At 39.7% G+C, this 24,382-nt stretch overlaps 2 protein-coding genes across 3 annotated transcripts in view; both read left to right on the top strand.

Moving 5' to 3' along the window:
• Positions 1-7,539, top strand: part of wnt5b (wingless-type MMTV integration site family, member 5b) — an 84,161-nt gene extending 76,622 nt beyond the window's left edge. For both annotated transcript variants that reach the window (XM_042402982.1, XM_042402981.1), the window contains 3 exons: positions 937-1,229; positions 6,681-6,839; positions 6,958-7,539. In XM_042402982.1, the coding sequence (XP_042258916.1) occupies positions 937-1,229; positions 6,681-6,839; positions 6,958-7,257 (752 nt within the window). In that variant the 3' untranslated portion in view covers positions 7,258-7,539. The remainder of the gene's footprint in view (positions 1-936; positions 1,230-6,680; positions 6,840-6,957) is intronic.
• Positions 7,540-18,751: 11,212 nt separating this feature from the next.
• Positions 18,752-24,382, top strand: part of adipor2 (adiponectin receptor 2) — a 34,374-nt gene continuing 28,743 nt past the window's right edge. The window contains exon 1 of the mRNA XM_042402993.1: positions 18,752-18,865. The gene's annotated coding sequence lies outside the window, so the exon portion shown is untranslated. The remainder of the gene's footprint in view (positions 18,866-24,382) is intronic.

Here is a 24,382-nt window from a genome sequence, read left to right as displayed (position 1 = left end):
GATACATGTGAGATTCTGCCTCCTCGCCAATACAATGAAAGTGGTTTAAAAGCAACATATCTTTCCTTTCTTTCACTGGAAAGTAGGTCCAGAAAAAAACAGTTGACAATGAGGACAGTAGATTATCCAGAAGACAGGGGACACTGTTTCTTGAAAAGCATGTTTAGACTATTTTGATAATTGATTAATGGATCAAAGTCATTCTTTAAGAAAAAATGTCCAAATTCTCTGGTTCCAGCTTCTTAAATGTGACTATTTTCTGGTTTCTTTAGTCTTCCATGACAGTAAACTGTTGGTCAGGACAAAAGAAAACATTCGAGGACGTTATCTTGGGCTTTGTGAAACAGTGATGGACATTTTTCACCATTTTCTGACATTTTGCTGACCAAACAACTAATCAATTCATCAAGAAAATAGTCAACAGATTGACTGATGATTTGTTAGTTGTTAAAAAGGTACATTTTTTAAAAATCTGAATGAATAATCCTTTAAAATAAAGTTTAACCAGCCAGAACTAGGACAAAAAGTATTACCAAACCTAAAAGTATCACCAAATTATGTTGGAGAAAGAGATATTTTAACTTTATTAAATCCTGTTCATGTATGTTGGACACTGAGCTGGTGTTTAAAGCTACTTAGATTTACCAGGTAAAGAGTTAAAGCCTAAAATCACATCTATTGTCGATTGTTAGGTCAAGCAGGGAGGGGTGGGGGGGGGGGGGGGGGGGTTGCTGTGTGTGTGAGGGGGGTTAACCTGAGCAGTTACCCCTGTTTCCTGTCACTGAACGCACACATGCACACACACAACCACACATTTTTTTTTTAAAAAAGAAGGTAACAGGTAAGGTAATAACAAAATGTAACTGTGTTTGAGAATTTAAAATGCTTAAATCCGTCCTTCACTTTGGTTCCTCCTGTACTTCCTCTCTCCACCAGGCTCCAGGGAAACAGCCTTCACCTACGCCATCAGTGCGGCCGGCGTGGTCAACGCCATCAGCCGGGCGTGCCGCGAGGGCGAGCTCTCCACCTGCGGTTGCAGCCGAGCGGCTCGACCCCGTGACCTGCCGCGCGACTGGCTGTGGGGCGGCTGCGGCGACAACGTGCACTACGGCTACCGCTTCGCCCGGGAGTTTGTGGACGCCAGGGAGAGGGAGAAGAATTACCCGCGTGGTTCGCCCGAGCACTCCCGTACACTGATGAACCTGCAGAATAACGAAGCAGGGAGACAGGTATGGAAGACAAAACACGTGCAGAATATCATCACACACTTTTTGTCAAAGAATCAATATGAAGTTTCGACATCTGGGAGTGAGACTTAGTGAAGGAAGTGTGTGTGTGTGTATCCTCTCTTCCTAACCCTTTACCGTAAGGAATGTGTGTATGAGTCAAGGTGGCCCCCGATTGCCTGACCTTGCAGTGTTTATGTGAGCGTGTGTGTGTGTAGGTTATTTATTGGGAGGGTCCAAATGGTATAACTGCTAACGCCCTTGGAGTCTGGCTAGGTCACCCAGTCAATGCACATTCCAATAGAGTAACACACACACACAATTTGACACTTAAAAACACGCAGAGACACATATCAGTGCAGCGACACAATAGACGAAAACATTTTTAATTGTACGATGAGATTTCAGAGTAGAAGTTGTGAAAAAAAGGAAGATAATAATTAAAAAAGATTCATGGATGGAGAGATGGATAGTTTGAGCATGTTTGGGTCTCTGAGGTTTTTGTACCTCGCTGGTTGCCATACACAAACAATAAGGAGATCCAAACTTGGTGTCGGAGCTCCAAGTTGTTTGAGAATGCTTCCCTTACATGAAATGCACTAAAAGAAACCTTTCACCTTTGACTGAGCCGTACACACACACTCATGCTGGCACACACGCACACACACTGTTATACACACCGCCCTCGTAAAAGGTCCATTTGCCCGTTCTGGCACACAGTGGATCAGGAGAATGTGTTTATCTTCAGTTAGAGAAGCTTTGTTTAAGCTGTTTACAAGACAGAGACGCTTGTGTGTGTGTGTGTGTGTGTGTGTGTGTGTGTGTGTGTGTGTGTGTGTCAGAGGTCAAAGGTGAGGGTCTGGAGAGGTTGTGTTTCTGCTGAGGGTCCCGTTGGGGCTATAAGAGAGTGTATGAGAGAGAAAGATCTACTGCAACAGCCTCGTATTAACACACACACCCACACACACACAGTTTCTCTGCCTCTCTGCAACATACACACTTTTTGGACTAACTTTTCCTCCTCTCTTTCTTTCTCCTGTTTGATCCCTGGTGTTCATTGTTGTCTGTCCAGCGACACGGAAGAGAGGAGAAGAGAGAGATGAAAAGGAGGAGAGCAAGTGAGAGGAAGACAGTTTCTCTCCTTCTCTGTTTCTCTCTCTTTCTTTCTCCTCGTGGACACGCCGGTTTGTCCTAAGCGGGATTTGTCTTGCTTGGTTGAACAAGGCAAACCACAGGGCTTTTGTAGAGGTGACAGGGGCGTGCCGCTGTGTGTGTGTGTGTGTGTGTGTGTGTGTGTGTGTGTGTGTGTGTGTGTGTGTGTACGCTCAGCTTCATTTGATTTGTGCGAAAGGCGGACAACGTAGTCGTCTATGTGTGTACAACTGTCTGGAGACAGAGACGCAGGGTGAGGGATGGACCTCCGTCACACTCCCCCGACTCTCAAAGACCTACACACACACACACACACACACACACACACACACACACGTACACAGCCACCTAGGCTCACTGTCTCCGTTTCACACAAATCAAATGAGGCAGTGCTTGTCACATCGAGACGAAAACAACTAGGTGTTCATTCCCAGTCTAAAGACAATAACAGGCTGTTGTAACTGTTGAGATTTGGGAAATAAAATAAGTCGTAGCAAAAGAGAAGCATTTCATCTTTGTTTGGATCCAAAAAAAGCACAAATGTGTGTCTACTTTTAGCACTTTTCTTCACTTTTGATCTTCAGGTTATGAAATATCATAACTGTCTCAAACTTTGCATGTTGGGCAGCAAAGTACAAACACTTAGACATTTATTTCAAATTTTATTCAGGATTATTAGGTTTCCAAAGATGCTTAATTGCATAGAAATGTGCAGAAAATCAGGCATGAAACTAATAGAATTTTTTTTTTTTTAAATGGCATCTTGGGGTTAATTATTTCGCTCAATAAAAGTGTGATGAACAGACGCCTTTAATGTTGGCACAAGCAGATACAGAGTTTATGGATTGAAGTCATACAGTGTGTAAAAATTATGTTCATTTTTTCCCTTGAAGCTCCTTAAATGAACATTTAAAAGCAAAACTTGTTCCCATGTTATTCTCTCATGTCACTTTCAAACATGACTTTTCTTTACTTGCAGAAGTTAAAGTGAGTTTTAAACATTTTAATGTGTTTCTTGGTATTGAAGTGAGGTAGAGCTGCAACAATTAGTCAATTTATTGATTAGTCCAATTAATCACCAACTACTTTGCTAATTGATTCTTTTTTTTGGTCATATTTTAAGAAAAAAGAAAATGCCCAAATTCTCTGGTTTCAACCTCTCCAATGAATGTCAACTTGGGCTATGGGAGAACAGTGATCTTCAATTTTTACTGTTTTCTGACATTTTATAGACTAATCAAGAAAATAATCAACAGATAATTAATGGATAATGAAAATAACTGTTAGTTGCAGCCCTAAAGTGAGTCAACGACAGTTTTAGAGAAAATGTTTCTTCTTTAGGTTTTTTTTAATTGTTATATAGAATCAGTAGACCAATGAATAGTGTTAAAGTCAGTTTCCCTACAACATCTTTCCCTCTTCTTCATTATTGTTCCCCCTCATTCACTGCTCACAAAAGGTGGGTTATTTTCTCTATTTCTGCCCTTTTCTGTTTCTGATTCTCTCTCTCTACACACACACACACACACACACACACACAAACACGGCTCCTCACCCCTAACCCTGTCTGAGCAGAACCTATTGTGCCTGACACAGAGACCGTGTCTCCACCACGGATGGCTGAACGTGTGTGTGTGTGTGTGTGTGTGTGTGTGTATGTGTATGTGTGTGTGTTTTCATCAGGTCCAGTGACTCTGCGCCCAGCAGGCACGACCCACCAAATAGCTCAGTGTGATTCTGGACACACACATGCATGGTTTGATTTGACAGCATGAGGTCATTGGCAGCTAGTAAGAATAATAACAATAATTAAGTGTTACTATAGCACTGTTAATGTACTATAAAGAATGTGGCTCAAATTCAAGAAAAAAGTAAAGGTCACATAGAAAAAAAAGTATTATATTATTAAAACTATTAATAGGAGCACAAAGAAAATTAAATTGCTAAACGGATGCACAGAGACAGAAGAAAACTGAAAACTAACGGAAGTACATCAGTTTTTGGCTGCTGTTTAAAAAACTCACAGATTTTAGCTCCTTAATATCCTTGGAAAGGTTATTTTTAGTTTGGGACCATAGATGAATAAAGTTAAATTCCTAATTTTCTTATTACTGTGGTCCTGACCTTCTAATAAACCTCACAGTGGGGGATCTGAGCAAACATGAAGGCTCATAAAACAAGGAGTCATAAAATATAAGGATTTCCTCCAGGTGATATACGCTTGAAACCCTTTGTAACCTTAAAAAATACCAAAACTTTCCATGAGCTCCACTCTCGTTCTGACAAACAGACAGATAGAAAGAAAAAATATTCAATACGCTGCTCAGTAGCAGTCAAATAATGTCTGAAAAACACACTTTTTATTTTCTACACACCCTCAAAACACGGCCTCTCCTCCTACAAAATGTCATTGTCCCCTGTCTGTCTGAGGGGGTCATGGAGGTTGAATCAGGGGATTGGAGGGTGCCGAGTGCTATGCCTGCTGGCTAGGAAAGGAGAGGAGGTTAGAGGTGGGGGTCGGGGGGTGTTTGGGGGCCAGGGGTTAACAGAGGTGAGAAGGTAATTGAGATCAGGCAACGTGAGGAGACCGAGTGATGGGTTTGTGTGAGTCAGGGAGGGGGAAATTAAGAATCGGAAATAAGGGATTCAGACGGTACAGTGTGAGTGGACTTGTTTCACTGGCAATGGTGCAAACATAACACAATCATGTATGTAGGAGTGTGTGTTGAGGAGGAGGAGGAGGAGGAGTCGGGGGGGGTCATATACAACTGGCTTGGGCTCCCCCTAAAGTTCACTACTGCTAGGACCATAAATCTTGTATTTCCTGTTCTGTTTTTTAACGCCCATATGTACAAAATGCTTCATAACGTTAAGACAAAGCCATTTACAAAGTCATGATTCAAAGTGAAAGTTTCCTTCCCACCTTCCCATTCACTTGAATGAGAAAGTGTGTCTTGTATATACTAATATTATATGAATTTGTAGTTCTCTCACACATACTCTTTTAAATAACTCCTTTCTATATACTGTGGGGACTGTGTGGGAAAGTTGATTTACAATAGAGCCACATTTCCTCTGGTTAGTCGCGTCTCTATTCTGAGTCAGCTGTTTGTTTTAGTTTGGTGGAGCAAAAAACCTTTTCTTTGCTTTTCTTTGCTGTGCGTTGTCCCTTTTGTTTATCTGTCTTACTGCACATTTTTTTTTACAAAAGGGAGTTCTGCACTGCCACACAATGATGATAGAAAAATGGGAAAAAAGGCGAGATTTAAAGCTGTATGAAGCTAATTTTAGAAGCAACATCCCTCAGGAGCTGAATAAGTGCACAGCTGCCACATTCAAACCACTATTCAACATGCTTTTTTTCATCCCATTTTTATTTGTCGACAGCAGACTTAAGATATTGTCATGCATGTGTTTAACATGAAAAACGTGGTCAAATCAAGACATGAAAAGACTGAGAGGAGCATTAACTAAAACTATATAAAAATGAGTGTTAAAACATTACACATTCATCCTTTTATTTTCTCCACTTATGATTTATTGCTAAATGTGTAGGGAGGGAGTAGTTACATGTAATCACCACTAGATGGCAGCAGCGTAGTAGCAAATATAAACCTGCAGTCAAACACACTCAGAACAAAGTTTAAAAACTTTCATATTACATCAAATTTCTAAACTTTTCTTCCTGTTTTTTTATCTTTAGACATGTTTTGTGCAAGTGTTAAAACAAAACAGCTCAAACATTCAGTTTTTGGCTTTCCTCCTTGTACGGATGAGATATAGATGAACTGATATATAAAGAAACAAAGCTTAGCACATCTATATGTAGTAAAATGGTTTTGTTATTTCAGCAAACTTTAAGTTAGTGAATAATATCCTGTGTGTCTCACTTGTCTTCCAGTTGGTATTAATGTAAAAAAAATCAAGAGTATTATTAACATATGGGAGTTATTTTAATGTTATTAATCCTTGTTTGTAATTTATTTTGAAATTCTTTTATTTTGGTAAATGGCGGAAGTAGCTCAGTCCACGGTTGTTTACGGAAGCAATCTGTGTTTCTCTCAGTCGGAGATGTAACTGAGAGAAGCAGGTACGCAGATGCAGTGTCCAGATGTGTTGTTGAGTTTGTTGCGCTCTAAGTGCATTACGAGAGAGAGAGACACCTGTCCACGAGGGGTTCCTTGATGTTTATTGTGTACTGCAGATCCCAGGAAAGATTCTCAGAGATAGAGCGGTTGTGTTGCTGTGGTTTTGTGACTCCTTTACATATATAACATCTGCATCTCTTTCTTACCCCTCTAGGCGGCCTACAATCTTGCGAATGTGGCCTGTAAGTGTCATGGAGTCTCGGGTTCCTGCAGTCTGAAGACCTGTTGGCTCCAGCTGGCTGACTTTAGACGTGTTGGAGAGTTTCTGAAGGAGAAGTACGACAGCGCTGCCGCCATGCGTATCGGACGAAAGGTGCTTAACTCATAGTGGATGCATCTCTCCTCCTGGAGTGTTAATAAGCACAACACTGAACAGAATAACCTTGAAAAATAATCATCACAATTAACTCTCTCCTTTTTGTTCACTGCAGGGTAAGCTGGAGCTGGTAGACAAGCGCTTCAACACCCCGACCCCGGAAGACCTGGTCTACATTGACCCCAGCCCGGACTACTGCCTCCGCAACGAGACCACCGGCTCGCTGGGCACGCAGGGCCGCCTCTGCAACAAAACCTCGGAGGGCATGGACGGCTGCGAGCTCATGTGCTGCGGCAGAGGATACGACCAGTTCAAGACCTACAAGCATGAGCGCTGCCACTGCAAGTTCCACTGGTGCTGCTACGTCAAGTGCAAGCGCTGCACAACGCTCGTGGACCAGTTTGTGTGTAAATAGCACGCTGACAGATGATAGACGGACAGAAGGGGGGGATGAAAAAGGAGGAGAAGGAGGGGCGGGAGTTGACAGGGAGGGAGAAGGTAATAGGGAAAGAAAGGGTGAAGGATAGATGACAGGATTTCCAGGGTTTTGTTCAGGATGAGTTCAGACACATCGCTTCAATTTTTTTGACTAGTTTCCTTTTCTTCTCTGTTTATGAATCTCCTGCTTTTTCACATCAAGCCACACAAATTCAGTGTAGCAGGTTTTTTATATGTTAACAGCAGAATGATGGACGGGTAGATTCTCTGCTCTCCTGTATAACATCCTGATCACAACCCTGACGGAGGAAGGGAGCTTGAAGGACAAACAGAATGGATCAACAAGGAAGGACATTAAGGATGAATGGACCTAGGAGGTGCAGGTGGAACAACTGGATCCTAAAAAAAAGAGGGACACATAGTGTGATGACAAAGTAAATGAAATAAATATATAATTAAATAATAAATAAACATACAACTTTGATCGTTATTTAAAGAGACTCTTCCAATGAACCTGGGACACAGTTTATGGACCTGTAACGCTCACGTTGTTTTTGAGAATCCCACAAATGATTTTGGAGTTTGGACCCCTTTTGAGTGCTGAGTGACATCACCGTGCCTGTTTCAAATAACTGTTTGACCTTTAACCCCTGCAGGGGGAAAAATTCTGGCATCAGTGAGTTGTGCTGACGTTGCTCAAAACACACTCGCGATACATATAGAGAACACCAGATAAGCAGAGTTAAGTCCAAACTTCAACAACAGAGCAAATGAGCTGAAGAGGAGTCACTTGTTTGGGGGAGCAAAAGAGAAATGGAGGAAAAAATTAAAAGAAAAATACAAATGAGGATGACTTTGGATCATGATTTTGTAAAATCCCTCAAGGGACAGTTTCACAAAGCCACAGCTGATTGGGAAACTCGGGCACAGGAAGATCAAGCTGGAGATTTCTGTTCATAATAACGTAGGAAAAACACTTCATCTTCTTGTCAAAAAGGACTCTATCCGTTCGTCTCGGTGTAACTACTGCTGTTAGTTCAATTACCTGAGCAGATTTCCAGCGCCTGTGACCTGACAAGTGTGTCTGCGCAGGTTAATGAGGCTTCCTACTCGCGGCGGCCATCTTGACACTGCGGCTGTTAAAACAAGCATCTCACTATGGCAGCCGGGCTTCGTGACCTTCATCTGACGGCAAAGTGAGCAAAACCTCCATTAGTGAGATTAATGTGCTGTATCTGCCTTAATGAAGCCGCACTAAGAGACACGTTCACTGCGAGCGGACCTCTTCATCTCATGCTGTTATGCAACTTGTTCAGTCAACAAAAAGAAGATGGTCAACAATTTCTTTTTTCTTTTTTTTTAAATTCTGCAAAGAGTTTTCTGATAAATTATTTCCATTCCTGAAAGCAATCAAATCAATTCACAATGTTTATTTCAATTTCAGTGAAGCAGAAGAAGTTTTATTCACAAATTTTTGAGGTTTCTGTTGGTTTTTTGGTGGCACTGTTCCTCATCCAGTTTTCCCAAAAAGAAATATTGTTTTAACAGCTCCTTTCACATCAGAAATGTACACTTGGGTTGAGAATATTGTAAGTTTATAATGTAATCCGGTCAATGAACACAGGTGATAACAAACAGGACAAAGTGAGCAGAAGAGGACTCGAACATGCTGTGGAAAAATGAATGTGTGAGCGCGGACAATATGAAACAGAGTGGACTGCAATTTATTATTATGGGCTACTTAAAAAAAAAATAGTAGATCAGAAAAGAAAGTATATTTTATTACTGTTTTTCATTTCCTGTTTTCTATGTTTTATACATGAGCATTATTGTGTATTCTTTTGATAAACTAGTCTTCGACAATGAGGCTTTGTTCTGTTTTTGAGTCTGCTGCAGTTCTTTTAGAAGAGTTTGGCCCCGGCCAATGTTTTTTTTTCTCTGTTCCTCACCAACTTGACAACTACAGACAAGTCTTTGTTGTTCGGTGGCTGTTTTGGAAAATGCAACTGCTAAATAGGGTTAGGAAGTAAAGCATCGCAAAAAACAGAATTACAGTAGTGCCATTGACGAAACAAGTTAAGTAACTGAAAAGCTACTGAAAGTCTGAAATGTACAAATGGAACGAGTCAGCTGCAAGTAATGTAACAGTAGGTGAAAAACAAATCAGAAATGGACTAATAATGACAGGAGCACTGCCTTAAAGTCTGTAATTTTACAGATGACAGTTTATAGCAAGTTATTTGTAATGTTATGTACAGTATATCTGTTTTTACTAAACTTTTCAAAGTACAGAATTAAATTGTGTAAATCTTTCAGTGATCAGAGATGTGACAGTGAAGCAGAATTGGCTTTTAGAATCAATTTTTGTAGACTTGCTGTATTAAATGACACAAAACTGTCACCACAACACTCTGATGAAACTGGTAATGAAATTCAGCAGAAATGTTTTTTTTGTCTTTGGTTGGAGTGACGAGGCCTCTAAATGAACATAATCATCTGACACTAGCACGCTACTAAAGAGTACAGTTAAAAAGATAGATATTTTAGGTCACTAAACTTTACTTATTTCATTCTGATTCTTTAAGCCTATATATCAAATACAAATAGGCGTTTATTCAACCTTTCACTTTAGCCAGATTCTTCACATAAAGTTAGTCATAGCATCTTACATGTGCACTTCCCGAGTCAGTTTTTCTCATGTGTAGAATCAGAGCTGGGCCACATATTGATATTATATCAATATCGTGATATGAGACTAGATATTATCTTAGATATTGGATATCATAATATGGTGATATGGCAAAGGCTGCATTACAGTAAAGTGATGTCATTTTCTGAACGCACCAGACTGTTCTAGCTGTTCTATTATTTGCCTTTACCCACTTAGTTATTATATCCACATTATTGATGATTATTTATCAAAAATATAATTGTGGAAACATTTTGTGAAAGCACCAATAGTCATCCCTATAATATTGTTGCAATATCAATATCGAGGTATTTGGTCAATTTGATTTTGTCCATATTGCCCAGCCCTTTGCAGAACTAAAGATCTCACCTGCAGACAGCACATACTTCATTAGAGACAACAACCATGCCCACACATCTGGTGTTTATATTTACTTTAAATACATACTTGACATATTCAGACAATCCCCAAACCTAGTATTCATGGATATTTCTATATCGCTCCAGTTTGTTAGTCAAATTCACCAAATGACACTAAATAACATAATGTATTTAGTGTCAACATAATGTATGTATGTTGATATGATATCTTGATCATATCAATATTACAGTATCGACATCAGCAGATAATCAGAAAATTTTCATGTTTAATACTACATCACATTGTGTGTACATATACAGTATGTATTGTTTCCCATATAAAAAGATAAAATATTAAAGTTATAGGTATGACTGTGAAGTTGTACGCTGTCTTCTTAAGAATGTGATTTTTCACAGTTGATTCCTTAGGGTTTTTTTTTTTATTCCCATCACTTCTTATAGTCATTCATACTTTATTTTCTCACGCCTCCTTAAGACTTCTGTTCCCGTCCCAGATGGATATCCAGCTTGTTCATCCCTTCTCTCCTTCTTTGTGGACACCAGGCTGCTTGCACAGTAACTCTCTGTGGAGACTTTGTTTGTGTCTCCAGCAACATTTTTCTACATATTTTTACATTAAAACCATTTACACTTTATGTTATACCAGCAGTATGACTTCATCTCTTTTCTATAACACTATATAAAACGCTCATCCGCTATGCTAAACAACCTCTAACAACTCTAATTACTGAATGTCAGGCGCACAGTCATGGCTAAGCAGGTCTGTACAGTGGCCTGACTAACAATCCCATTACTTTTAGCTGCTCACCACTAATTGGATTAGACCAGTGACCAGAGCAGCATGACTGTCCTACAATAGTGTGTCTGTGTAATCCTCCTCACCTGATAGGGGACTCTGTGTGTGTGTTTGTGTTTGATGTTCTTTCTCATCAAAGACAAAACTCCTACTACTGATTATTCCTAAAAAGACCACCTTTAACGTGTTAATTTTGCACTGATGGTGTGTGCGATGTAGTGTCAAGACGTGCATATGCAAGCTATGTGTGTGTATTTGCTGAAGATTAGACCAGTGAAAGTGTAAACCTGATGGTTTCTCTAATCCTTGTCGCCTGACAGCCATCTGTTGTTGTGATGCCAGTAATTTGATTGTACTCGTCTCTGAAACAAACAACTAATTTTTAGTCAGGTGATCTGTCTCTCACAAGGCCTTTTCTTGCTCTTATGTTTCTGGTTATGTTTGTATACTTTAGATAAGTTTGTTAGTGAGCAGCCTTTATGTGTCAGGTGGAGAGAAGTGTGGATGCACCTCAAGTCAATTTTACACATTTTGCAGCATTCTCAGATACAACTAAAAGGAAGCTAAAACAACACATTTTCAAAGAGGGTTTTTTTTTTTTTTTTTTGCAAGATCCCTTTCTAAATTCTTTTTTTTTCTTTCTGTATCAATCCAATGTGTTACAGACTCCCTCAAGGGGCGCTTACTGGAAACAAATATTCAGTTTTAGCCACCTTTAGCACCTTGTCTCCCCAGGTGTTTGGCAATCTGAACCTGTCCTGCAGTTTTGATTCATTTTAAATGTTTCCCCCTATCTTCCTCTGAACAGCTTTGACTGTGCTCCTCCTGGAGACACAGCTAAGCAGCAAATCAAGACTAGACATCCAGCTGCTTGTCTTTTCAAAAGACCAAAAAAGCATTACAGTGTTGAAGTGTGGCATTAATCCTCCTGTTGTCCTCAGGTCAATTTTGACCCGGGAAATTTTGTACAGGTGTCATTATATGTTGTCATCAAAAGAATTGAAATGGTTTTAAAACAGTATCCTGACTAAACTTTTACATATACCAGTCTGCCATAATCCATCAACATATTTTCCTCTGATCTCAACTATAGTTAAAATTATTCATAATTTCTTAGTCAGGATCCTGTTTTGAAACCATTTCAATTTTTTTGATGACAGCACATAATGACACCTGTTATCCTCCCAGGTCAAAATTGATCCGAGGACAACAGGAGGGTTAATGAGACCCAGCTGAGTACTGATCTGGCCCTCAGGTCCTTACCTGAAGCATATTTTAGAGTTTGGCTGCCAGCTGGCGGATTACGTAGCCAAACGTGCTTAGCAGCATTAGTTGCTTTGCTTGTAGTTGGACTAGATTTCAGAAGCGAGGCTCCTACAATTTATCTTTTCTCATTTCTGTGCTGTTCTGGCATTGAGCAATGGGATCATTTTCTCTACAACCTGTTCTCGCTGTGTTGAGGCAGAAGAGGAAGAGTTGGGAGCTGTGGTTGCTCCCTCTGCTGTGTCCAGTGGGGGGGGGAACTTCCAGCCACACAAGGCTGGACTACATCATGGTTAAAACAGAGCACTTTGTTCCCTTGGTGAAATTATAAATAGTGTGAAAATTTGTAAGGATGTCACTGGGATACAGCAGTAATTTTGATACCATTTATTACTCAGTACTGTCTGCTACTTTTGACTTTCATTTAACTGTAGTTGTACATAAAGTCAGAGTCAAACTATACAATGGGGTCTAGCACATGGTGTGTGTATGTGAGTGTTGATTAGCCAGCAGCTGTTGTAGTTAAGACATCCATAGGTGAACTCACTGATCCAAGTTAGCTGAAGTGAAGAAGACACAACTTAATTTTCTCTCTCACACACACAAAAATAAACACACTACATTCATATTCTGTTGCTTTCTGTCTTTTTCAGTTTTCTCTCTTCTCCTGTCTTTCACTCACTCACACACACACACACACACACACACAAACACATGCAGAGCTCAAAGACCAAGTCGAAAACAAACGCTCAGCCACTTATCTATAAGCTCATTCATCCATATGCTTTCTACAAGCTTTGGCAGGATGGAGCAAAATGGACTGGCTGAGTCCTACTAAGCCAGAATATGTAATCCTTTCTGGACGGTACTGTAGATGTGATAAATGGACTGTAAATTGAAAGTTCAATTCCCACAGCAATGCTACTTTTTTCATCCTAATTGGTGTCTTTGAAACCTGTCCAGTTTATTAACCCTTCTGCTTGTGCAAAACGATCCAACAGTCTACAATTTGTTCTTCTTTATCACATAAAGCTGCAGACAGCAGCTCAATGAATGTATGTATGGTAGCATTTGTCCACATCACTGGATTTCTGTTGCAATTGGTGTAAATTAGACACACCTGACACACACAGGCCACAGAGCAGACAAACAAGGAAGAATCCCAGCATTTTCACAAAGGTGAGCATGCAAATCACTGACCAATAATGCAAAATGGACTACTGCTGCAGGATCAAAAGGGACTTGTGCCAAAGTAATAAATATATATATTATAACTTAAGACCATCCTGTTTTTGAAAAAGTTTTATTTAAGTGGTCAATATTAGAAAGATATTAATGGCTTCAGTTATTTCTCTCAAAGATTATGCAGTTTGTGGCTGTTAATCAAACAAATTGCAGATCTAGTTTGCCCCATCTAAATGTTCAGGTTGCTTTTCATCGCAAAAACACTTGAAAAAGTGCTAATGCAAACTGCAAATGAAAATGTTAAGCATCATCACCTGCAAATGAAATGTATTAATGGAGCTATTATCAAACTGCTTTGAGGAATTCAGGGCAGCAACCATGAAAAGTGAATTAAAATTTAACACCAGGAGATATTCAAAGAGTCACAAAAGGCTTCATGAAAACGTTCCGATAATTTCTGAACCATTACAAGCAGCAGGTGAAGACATGGCGTTATATGGAGTCATCCCTCAATACCAATGAATGCAAAAGAATTATGCACTTCATTGGTTTTAAGCCGTATACCATTTAATAGATGCAATTTGCATAGACTGCATTATTCATGTACTAACTTACACATGATTAACAACACAGTTAACAATTTATAAGGTGTTCCTCTCAATGTGAAATCTCTGTTTAAATAACGTGGTAATGAAACTTTCCATGACCTGTAAAAGAGAGAATGAGGTGTGGTGGCTGTCAAACACATCATGTGCTTCCCTTTACTGTCACACCCTGTATGTGCACATGTGTGTTAGGTCAGGATGTTAGTGACAGTGCATGTGATCATGTGTGTTACATTCAGGCTGGTTTTGCCGAGGAGGTTATCACTGTTGCTGCATCTATACTTTTAATACTCTTTTCCATACTGTTTACACAAGATGGATTTTTTAAATTTTAGATTTATGACGTTCTCAGCCTTTATCTCCTCATTTGTTCAGTGTTTGTGAAGACAAGTTGAAGACCCTTTTTGCTTTTATATGTCTAAAACAATCACACAATTTGTAATAGATAGAAGAATTAACAATTTTCACCTTTTGCTGATGCTGCTATCCAAATCTTCAATACAAAAACACAAACACACCTGATGTAAGGTGTGATCTGTCAGACCTACCTGTTGTGACTTGTCAGAGCTGAGTGAATGCCGGCATCCCAGCAACACACACACTCTCTGACCCACACCACTTTCACTTACTGCTAGCTAATGAACCAAAAGTAACCAACATGTTTTAAATTATGTCAATTAATAGTGAGCGGGAGTACAAAGAGTAATTTGATATACATATATTAACCTAAAAAAATCTTTTAAATTAATCTTTGCAGCTATAAAGCAGTCAAGTCTGCTTTGTTGTTCCAGTTGGTACAGCAGCAAGATTATCTAAATGTCCACATTACCCAAGGAGGGGCTTGCACAAATGCTACCCCACATACACACAAATAGAGCAACACAGAAACATTTAAATGCTGGATTTGCAATGCGAACGTGGTGCAATCAGAAATCAAGGTTATGCAAACAAACTGTTACACCCTGCCAACTTCAGTGCACGATACTGCTTCACTGAGTTCACTGTGGAGCTGAAGGTCTCATGTTGACCATGATGCTGGGATATCTTGTTTCCTTTTCCATCTATCCCACTATCAGTCATTCTGTATTATCTGCCTTTCCTGGAGGAAAAATGGATAACTGCAGTGAACGTTTAGATCACTTAATAGTAATAACCTGAAAAACAAGTTTGATGGAACCTTTTTGTATTTCAAAGCACGTTATGCTGAATCCTCACAGAAAAACATTTGTTGAACCACACTATCTGTACCAGACGAGGTTAAAAATCACATCACAGCATGTGACTGTGTACACTGAGTCCTTGACACAACACTCTGAAGACATGTCAGTTATTGTAAAAGAAATCAGTGATTTGAACCATGAGGGAGAGAAACTCGACACCAGCCAGTTCAATCGATTAGTTGCAAAACCCCTTAGTCAATAAAACTGTGTGTTGAGTAAATGATGAATTATGTAAAACATAACTGTCAAGTCATTATAAGTTATGTGAGATCCGGTCACAAGTTCAAAAATATTGTAAATCAGAGCTCTTTGTTTTGTAAATTTGGTGGTTGGGTGGGGCAGTAACATCCAGTTTCTTTAGCTTTAAATAACTATAATCATCATAGTACAATCATCATACATTTCTACACTATATTGTAAAATTTTATTTATGGCAGCAAGGTTTTCAGAGTCACTTTGTTATGTGGAGTGGAGCAGGTGAACCCAAGTGCAAACACTCAACAGTGAGGAAACAGAGATATGATAAGAATAAAGTGTTTATTTTGAAGGCTGGGGAAAGGAAATGCAGGCCTGGGAAAGCTGAGAAACTAGGGCTGGAAGCTGGGAACGTGGGGCTGAAGAGGTAGCTGGGAAATTGGGGCTGGGCCTTCAGGAAGCAGAACCAGAAATCAGGGGCTGGAAACCATAACTGGAAGACAGGGCAGATGGGCGGAGTTGCTCCAGATGGTGACTGGGAGGCAAGAAAGATGGGCATAGTTGCTCAGAAGGGTGACCAAACAGGCAGAGCAGCTCTGGAGGATGGGCAGGAGGATGACCAGATGTGTGGAGCTGCTCTGGAGGTTGACCAGATGGCTGGAGTGGAGGACCAGAGTCCGGCAACTGGAGTGCAGGTCCAGAGTCCGGAAATTGGAGTGCAGGACTGGAGTCTGGCGGCTGGACTGCAGGACCAGAGTCTGGTGGCTGTGAGACAGGTGAAGTGAGCCGTTGGAGCCAAGAAACAGGAGGCTGCTGAAGTACAGCTTCAGGAGACTGATGCAGCTCAGAAACAGGAGACTGCTGCAGCAGAAGCACAGGAAACTAAGAGGGCTGCAGCCTTGGGTGTAGGGAAAAATGGGCTGGTAGCTGAGAACCTGGGGCTGGGGCTTACTTGGGCAGATAGCTGAAAAATTGGGGCTGTGGCTTGTGCTGGAAGCTGGGAAGAATGGGGGTCCAAGGCAGGGAAGCAGGGCTGACGAGACAAGATGAAACGAGATGAAGGGCTGGAGACAGAGCAGACGAGATGGTGCAGAAGCTACGATTTGGCAGGGTGGTAATGGTAGAGCTGGGTATTTGTAGAGAGCTTGATAACAGTGATAAGGTGCAGCCGGAGTGGCTCTGCTCTGACTCCAGCACACCTGCTCACACAATAATACATACACACAGGGAGAAGGAGGGAGAGAGCCACTGGGAGAATTAGGGAGACACAGGATCATGATACACTATTTCCAAATGGTATTTCTGAGGCGTCACCTCCCCAGAAAACAAAAAGGTATTGTTGAAAACATTGTTGAACTTGTTTAGCAGTGATACTGTGGACCTGATCAACCAGATCAGTGAAACTGAACTGAACTGTGTTGAACTGTGCAACACGCCCAGCCGCCAGAGCCTTGCATCACAATAAATCCATTTGCACAATCATGCAATCACAGTTAACCATAATTACAGCCCAGCAGGGTGTTTGCGTGTGTGTGTGTGTGTGTGTTAGTGTGTGTGTGTGTGTGTGTGTGTGTGTGTGTGTGTGTTCTGGCAGGATACACCCATGGATGTGTACACCCCAGGCCAAGGGAGCAGAGAGGGCAGACAGCAGGTGATCCAATGGTGGTGTGATTCTCAGTATGAAGTAATTTTTATTACACTGCATACTTCCATCTACACTCTCAGATAAACACAGGAGATAGGCAGCTATGGTGGTTGGCCTGTCACACCAGCCGCATCTGTTTTTAGTTGTCAAAGTCAAATTAAGGATTTAAGAGGTGTCTGTAAGAGCGACTAATGTACCGTTAATAATAATACTATTATTCCTGCTACAAAATAATAATTACTTTTGCATTTTTTTTTTTAGAAAATGTGTGTGATATGTGTAACAATGACATGATTAGTTGATTAGTCATTCCAGAGATATTCAATCTTCAACAATCCTGATTAATTATTGAAGTCATATATCAAGCAAAGAGACAGACATTTGTTGATTCCCGCCTTTTAAAATGTCTTTTTCATTTTCCTGGATAAGGGAGATGTCACACTGCGCTCTGAGAAATTGTGATGAGCATTTTTCACTTTTAAAATTGATGGACTAAACAATCAATTGGATGAAAAAGACTAACTTTCAGATTTTCTTTAGACTTCTTTATTACACATTGACCCACTAAGGAGGTATATATGGAGGATATATGAATAACCAAAGAAAAGCACCCAGGTAAACATTCAAAAGTTAGTTAAAAGTAATTATTTTAACAAACTTACCTCCTTTATGTTTTAATATTGATTATTGCTGCTAATTAAAATAAACAATGGTTTCAGCCCTAAATCTGTACAACACAATTTGGATGTAATGTATATTAAATATTTCCAGATGACCTGATATCAGTCACTACTGTTTCCACGTTTAAAAGAAAACTTAAATCCTTTCTGTTTTCTCAGGCTTTATGACTAACCAATTTCTTATCTGAGTGTGTGGCTGGACAATGTTTATCAACTTATCATTTTTACTTATCTTTTTCTATTATTATAATTATTATAATTATTTCTTGTGCAAATGTGTGTGTGTGAGATTGATTTTGTGTTTATTTTTGATTGTTGTATTTCTGAATATTTAAACTTTGATTTAAAACGATTTTTATCATGTGGATCAATTGCTTTTATGCTCATGTTAAGCACCTTGAACTGTGTATGAAGTGTTACACAAATAAAATTGACCTAACTTGGATTTATGGTCTTTGGCTGACCAAACTTTGTTGAAAGTTGCCCAATTTCCACATGGCAGCTGCTTGCCAAACAAGTTTCTAACTGAAAGACTGCTGGCAACGTAGTTAAAACACCATTTGTAGCAATTATAGACTGGTATAACTCATTTCACTGCTTCATTTACTTGTTTCAGCTCAGAAATGTTGCTCTATCCACTTATTTCCACACTTTTCCATTGTATAATTTGCCAAAACGATTAAAAACTACAAAAATATTACCAAACATCGCTTCCTGTTCCTGATCGTCAACCATTGGTTATTTAGTTCCTCCCTGAGCGATCTGATTGGCCAGCTGGCGCTCATGCGAGGGGCTACGTCGTGGAGTCTAGTCTGGTAGCGACAGTCAGAAACGTTCAGAGTAGAAAGGAGCAGAGCAGCGACTACAACTCTGTCAACTGTGTTTCATCACCAAGAGGACGGATTCAATTAGAGACACAAGGACGAGGTGAATAACACAGCTATTGTTTGTCACTATTTGTTGTTATTGTTGTTGTTCTGTCTTGTTTCAGTCTGTTAAATTCACCGGGACTTTCCGAGCGTTATGTTAGCGCCTGGCGTTATGTGAACGTAACCTGCCAGCTAGCAGCTTTGCTATCCAGCTAATTCTGGCTGTCAAAACAAGAGAGGAGCATATAATCTGCTAGCCAGCAAGAAAGCACAGCTCTCCTCTCTCTTAACGAAGCGTTATCACTCATATTTTGGATGTATAAAGGTAGATAGTTCAACGTGGGAAGCTGTCAAAATACACACAATCTCAGATAAAGAGTTATCTGGCTTCCTTCGGGGGTTGTGGCAGCTCTTGTTAGCGGACTAGCCAGCTCGCTAGCTCGGTGTAAACAAACCATCATCATAGCCTGTCGATGGGCTGCAGTCTGCTTCTTATTTTACCTGTGACAGCACCGCTTTTGTTAAATGTAAGGTGACATTTTTTCGCATAACGTTGCACAAATAGAAACGCTTCTCTGGGTGCGAGTTTACGCTGTCAACAAGAAGGGAGTCTGCCTGGAGTTTTTTGGGTTTCTTTGTCTTGCTTGCTCGCCAGTGTTGTGTTGACTCCAGTGTACTCTGTGCCTGTCTGAGTTTACAGATGACATTCATTAGTCAGTTAGGCTCCATTTCAAGGTATTTTGGCGCATTTCAATAAATTTCAGTGGTTAAAAGAGCTTGGAAGAACAACAAGATACACTTATTTGCTTCTAAAGCAAATTTATTTAATCACTTGACAGCCCTTTTTGGATCATCTAGTATCTAAATGCATGTTCTGGAGTCTAGATTCTTGCTTTGCTGTATTTAGATGTTTTGCACAATTTGTGAAATCTGCAGAAAATCAGTTGTACCAGAGTTGGCAGTGTTTTTGTAAAATTTTTTTTTACTTTTTAAATTATTAAATATATAAATAATCGTGTTGTGACTATTCAGATCAAGACAACATGGCTATCTTTAGGTTTTTGTGGAACTTTCCCTTTGGACTGTGCAGTAAATATTTTCATCAACAAATGAAGTTCCTGTCAGCTGTTTTCTGAACCCTATCCATGTGATTTATGTACAGTACCAGTCAAAAGTTTGAACTTCCCATTCCCTTGAATAAGAAAGTGTGTCCAAACTTTTGACAGGTACTTTACGTCTGTGGGGGTTTTACATCTATTTCACACAATTTTCCATTATAAACGTATTATTGTGTTGTGTTGAACAGCTGCTTAAACTCATCAGTAAGAGGAGAAGCTAACATTGTCATCACTGACCAACCAACATTCACAATTTTAGCAAAGAAATATGATGCTTAAAGTGGTTTTGTTACCCATCTGTCATCATCAGGAGGAAATTTAGTCAAATTTAGCAGCTGTGATAAAAACTTACCAGCGCTTGACTGGTAACAATTGAGTATTAATTTCTGCACATCCGGTAGACTATGGGGTGTTCATTTCTTATTTTATTGATACTTAATATTTCTGTTTAGCTGCACTGAATACACATACTGCATATATGCCCATCCCATTTTAGTGTTTTGTTTTTTTTTGTTCGTTGTTCGGTCTGCCACAAAGCATGAGGTCATCTCATAAATATTTAATGGATTTGGTAGCTGATAGCCTATTTGTCTTGAGCCTAAACTTTATATGTACAAAAAACACTCCCAGCTGTCCCCTAGCTTGAGATTAGCCCATGGATATTTCATGGCACAGCGTCTTAGTAGGTATTTGTGTTGAAACCTGTTTTGCATTTTTAATCAACTGTCTTCTTGTGCAGTTTGACCCTTTGGGGCTTCACAGTGTCACTATTTCCGAATGCAGGTTTACTCCTAAGCGAGTTAACAACCCTGGAAAGAAACGTTAAACTGTGATCTGTAAATATAATTAAATATACCCATCCGGCTATTATTCTCAAGTTGCACCCATACTTCCTCTTGGGTTTGGTAGGTAGCAACGCTGACAACATTTTGATAATAGTTTCTTTGTTATCAGTGTGAATGTACTTCCATGTCGAAAGCTACACAGGGATGTAAAACAGAACCATCCGTCATTTTGCGTAGAAGTAATATTCTATTGAAAAAGTAAGTTGTGCACAGACTACAGTACTCTCTTATTGAAGACTAATAGATAAAGTTTGCCACATAGAGTCCATTTATCTAATGCGCGCCACTATAGGAAATTTCCAGCAATTTCCTGTTGGAAGATATTGATTTGCAATTATACAAAGAATGAATTCAGAACACCCATTTGTTGAGTTGATGTGCGCACCAAGTCTCACCCTGCCAGGCATGGCTATTGAGCAATACGTCATGTTTTTTACTGGAAGTACAACTCTCTACAGAATTTAATGCATAATGAAGTCAGTGTTTGACAGTGTGCCAGGCAGTAGAGCAGCTAAACATAGCTTCTAAGAATAGTAGAGAACTGTCATTGCAAAAATTGATTGATCATAAGACTGCGTAGCTGTCTGTCTCTTTCTTTTATATCCTTCTTGTCTCTGTCTGTGCTTTCTCTCACAACTCTCAAAACAAGCCTGTGTGTGTGTGTGTGTAGTGTACAGCAGAAAAAGAACAAAACATGCCTTTCTCTTAAATGGTTTTATGTTTTTATGTTGTTGCCTAAGTGAGCATGTCCACAAATAACAGCACAACGAAATACGCCCAGCTAAATAAGCCTGTCACTAGTTAATTACTCTGTCCATAGGCACAGTAAGTATCTTACGCCCTAAACACTTGGGAGCGTAATCAGCATTAACAGACAGAATATGTTTGTTTCTGTGTGTGTGTCTGCAGGAATGCGTATATGTGCAAGCTGCAACGGCTTTTGTACATGCTACAGTTTGCGTACAGTATGTCTTAGTTTCGTGAATGTTGGTTTGTAAGTAGACAGGCAGACATGGGTGTGTATGTGTGGATTAATTTCTGTTATCAAGTTCAACCAAAGCATAAAGTCATGCAGGATGTCCTGTCTGTACTCCCTTCCCAACCATAAGCAAGAAAACCAGAGTGATGAGAGCTTTAGTAAATACAAGACATAGTCTGAGCCACTATTTTTCACTTTTATTTTCTATATTTTATAAACACACCAACCAAATTTCCCACCTTGGTGAGCAGTCAAGAGGAAATTTACATTTATGCAATTTTAAGTATAAACTTAATAAATTAATTTGGTGACCTCTCTCTGAAGCTGAATGGTAGAGTTACCCTTGTGTGATTTATTCAGCCCGTTTCATGTTGCAGAGACTAAATGAGGCACTGATATCTTTATATAGTCAGTAGCTTTAGGTTCCCTTTTCATCAGAACATTTAGGGGGTCTATTTTTATCTCCATGTGACCCACCTTTGGATACCACCCAGTGTTTTAAAACCACTGCATTTGGTAGCGCCATGTGTGTTCACCAGCAGCGCCAACAGCGCTCTGACCTTGTTGTGGTCTCTGTCAGATGGTTGGTGGTCCAGCACCACTCAGAGACAGGATTTGGCTTTGGCATTTTGTGGCGGTGTCCTGGAACAATTCGACCTTTTTAAGGACAATTTGATATGTTGAGTGATTCTTAGCATTTTTCATGATTTATTTGGGGTCGGAGAGAAACTAAATCTGCTTTATATCAGATATAAAGTATTTATATTTATAAAATATTCTCTGGTGAGCATTTGATCTCACCGCCATTTACTAACTACTTTACTTAATACCTGCTTTTTGGGAGGGAGACACTGCTTCAAAAGAAGCTCAAGATTTAAGAAGACTTACAATTCTTGAGCTCACAATAGTCTGTCAACCTTTTTGTTTAGTTTTAGAATAAGACAGAGCGTTTGCCAAGACGCTGATGCTTTGTTTAAAATGTGTGTGTGTTTGAAAGGTTGTGTGTTCGGGTGAATAACCTTCGAGTATCTAACGGTGACTATGAAAAGCGGTCCGTCTTCTCTTGGACACTTGAATGTCACCTAGCGTGACCTGTTCTTGTGTTTCTAAGTGTTATCTCTCATCATGTTTTTTTTTGCTTGTCTTCTTATGAAACCAGTTTTGCAGGAATGTAATTTTAGCCTGTGATATAGCCATGAAATATCAATGGAATTTTTTTTATGATAAAATATTTCCACCTTCCTCCATGTCTGTCAAGCGTGTGAGTGTATATACTTCATGGTGATTGTGTAACGTGGCTTTCCGCCTGTGTGTAAACTGTGAATGAGAGAACAAGAATGTGTATATTTGTGTGTGTGTGTGTGTGTGTGTTTCACTTCACACTGGTTCTCTTTGTTTATCTCTCTATCATAAGACTGCTGGCAGCCCCAACCAGTAACTCACTGTTGTACCAGGACCAAGGGGTCACCAGGGGACAAACTTACACAAACACACCCTAGATATCATGTTTTATTGAAATTCTAATAATAGTAAGTAAGATTAATATCTTGCTGCTATTCTTGCCATGTTTTTCTGGTCAGTGTGATATAAAATAAAAAAGCAACCAAGACTATATTTGATGTAGAAAAACATGTATAACTGGTTTGCAAGTACTATTAAGTCTCTACTGTTCATTTGCTGAAGAAACAAACCCCACCCATCTGAATCTGCAAGTAGGTTGAAGCATACACGTTGAATTATTTGCACTGACTAGCCTTTAGGTGTAGCTGCAAGGAGACAGAGAATCCCAAGGTGTGTTTTCAGTAATATTATAGTAGGTTGGGTGTGTGTGTGGTTATGCTTAAGTGCGACCACACAGTCCCAGTGAATAGTAAAAGCAGTCATGTGGTCTCCAACAGCAGGTTTACATCATTGTAAAGCTCTCCTAAATACAAAGGGAGGCCTATACACTGACCTCCTGACACGGGGACACATACAGCACAGTGAAGTGAACTCCAACTAATTAAGTTGTTTGGAGTTTGACTCCAGTCTGAAAAAATTTAATATTTGGGAAAGCAAATGTGATGCCCACCCCTGTAAAATGGTTCATTGCATCACCAAAGTAACAAAAAATGATCAGCCAGAGCTTCTGTTTTCAGTTATTTCCATCGATCGATGTATTTTAGGTTGCCTTTTTCACCAAATTTGATATTGAGAGTTATGATTTTAATTTTTCTTGTCCGCCAGATGAAAAGATTTGAGGTCATTTCAGTGCAGAGGCTTACAATGTACAGGATTAATTGCTTTGTGAGACAAAGCCACTGGCACACACACACACAAAAAAAACTATAAGTAAGTTATTGACGTCAATACTACTCTTCTCTCTAGATGAATAAGCAGGTCAGGGGTTTGAGATATTGACAGTGTAATGAGAAAAGAGTCTCCAACGCTGAAAAACTCCTACATTGAATACAAATACTCCCATGCACCCGTCTCCCATCGCAAACACCACCTCACATGCACTCTGACTTTTCAAGTTACAGAGACAGAGACAGACAGATAAACATGACAGCAGGTCAGGAACTATGTCGAACCATATTGTTGAAAAGGCAAAGTGCAAACTGAATGTGTTGTAACAGTTATTAGTGATGTTA

This window comes from Thunnus maccoyii, chromosome 23, assembly GCF_910596095.1.
Source record: "Thunnus maccoyii chromosome 23, fThuMac1.1, whole genome shotgun sequence".
Taxonomy (NCBI): Eukaryota; Metazoa; Chordata; class Actinopteri; order Scombriformes; family Scombridae; genus Thunnus; species Thunnus maccoyii.
Note: the sequence above shows the minus strand (reverse complement) of the source record. Positions and strands in the feature narration are given on the sequence as shown.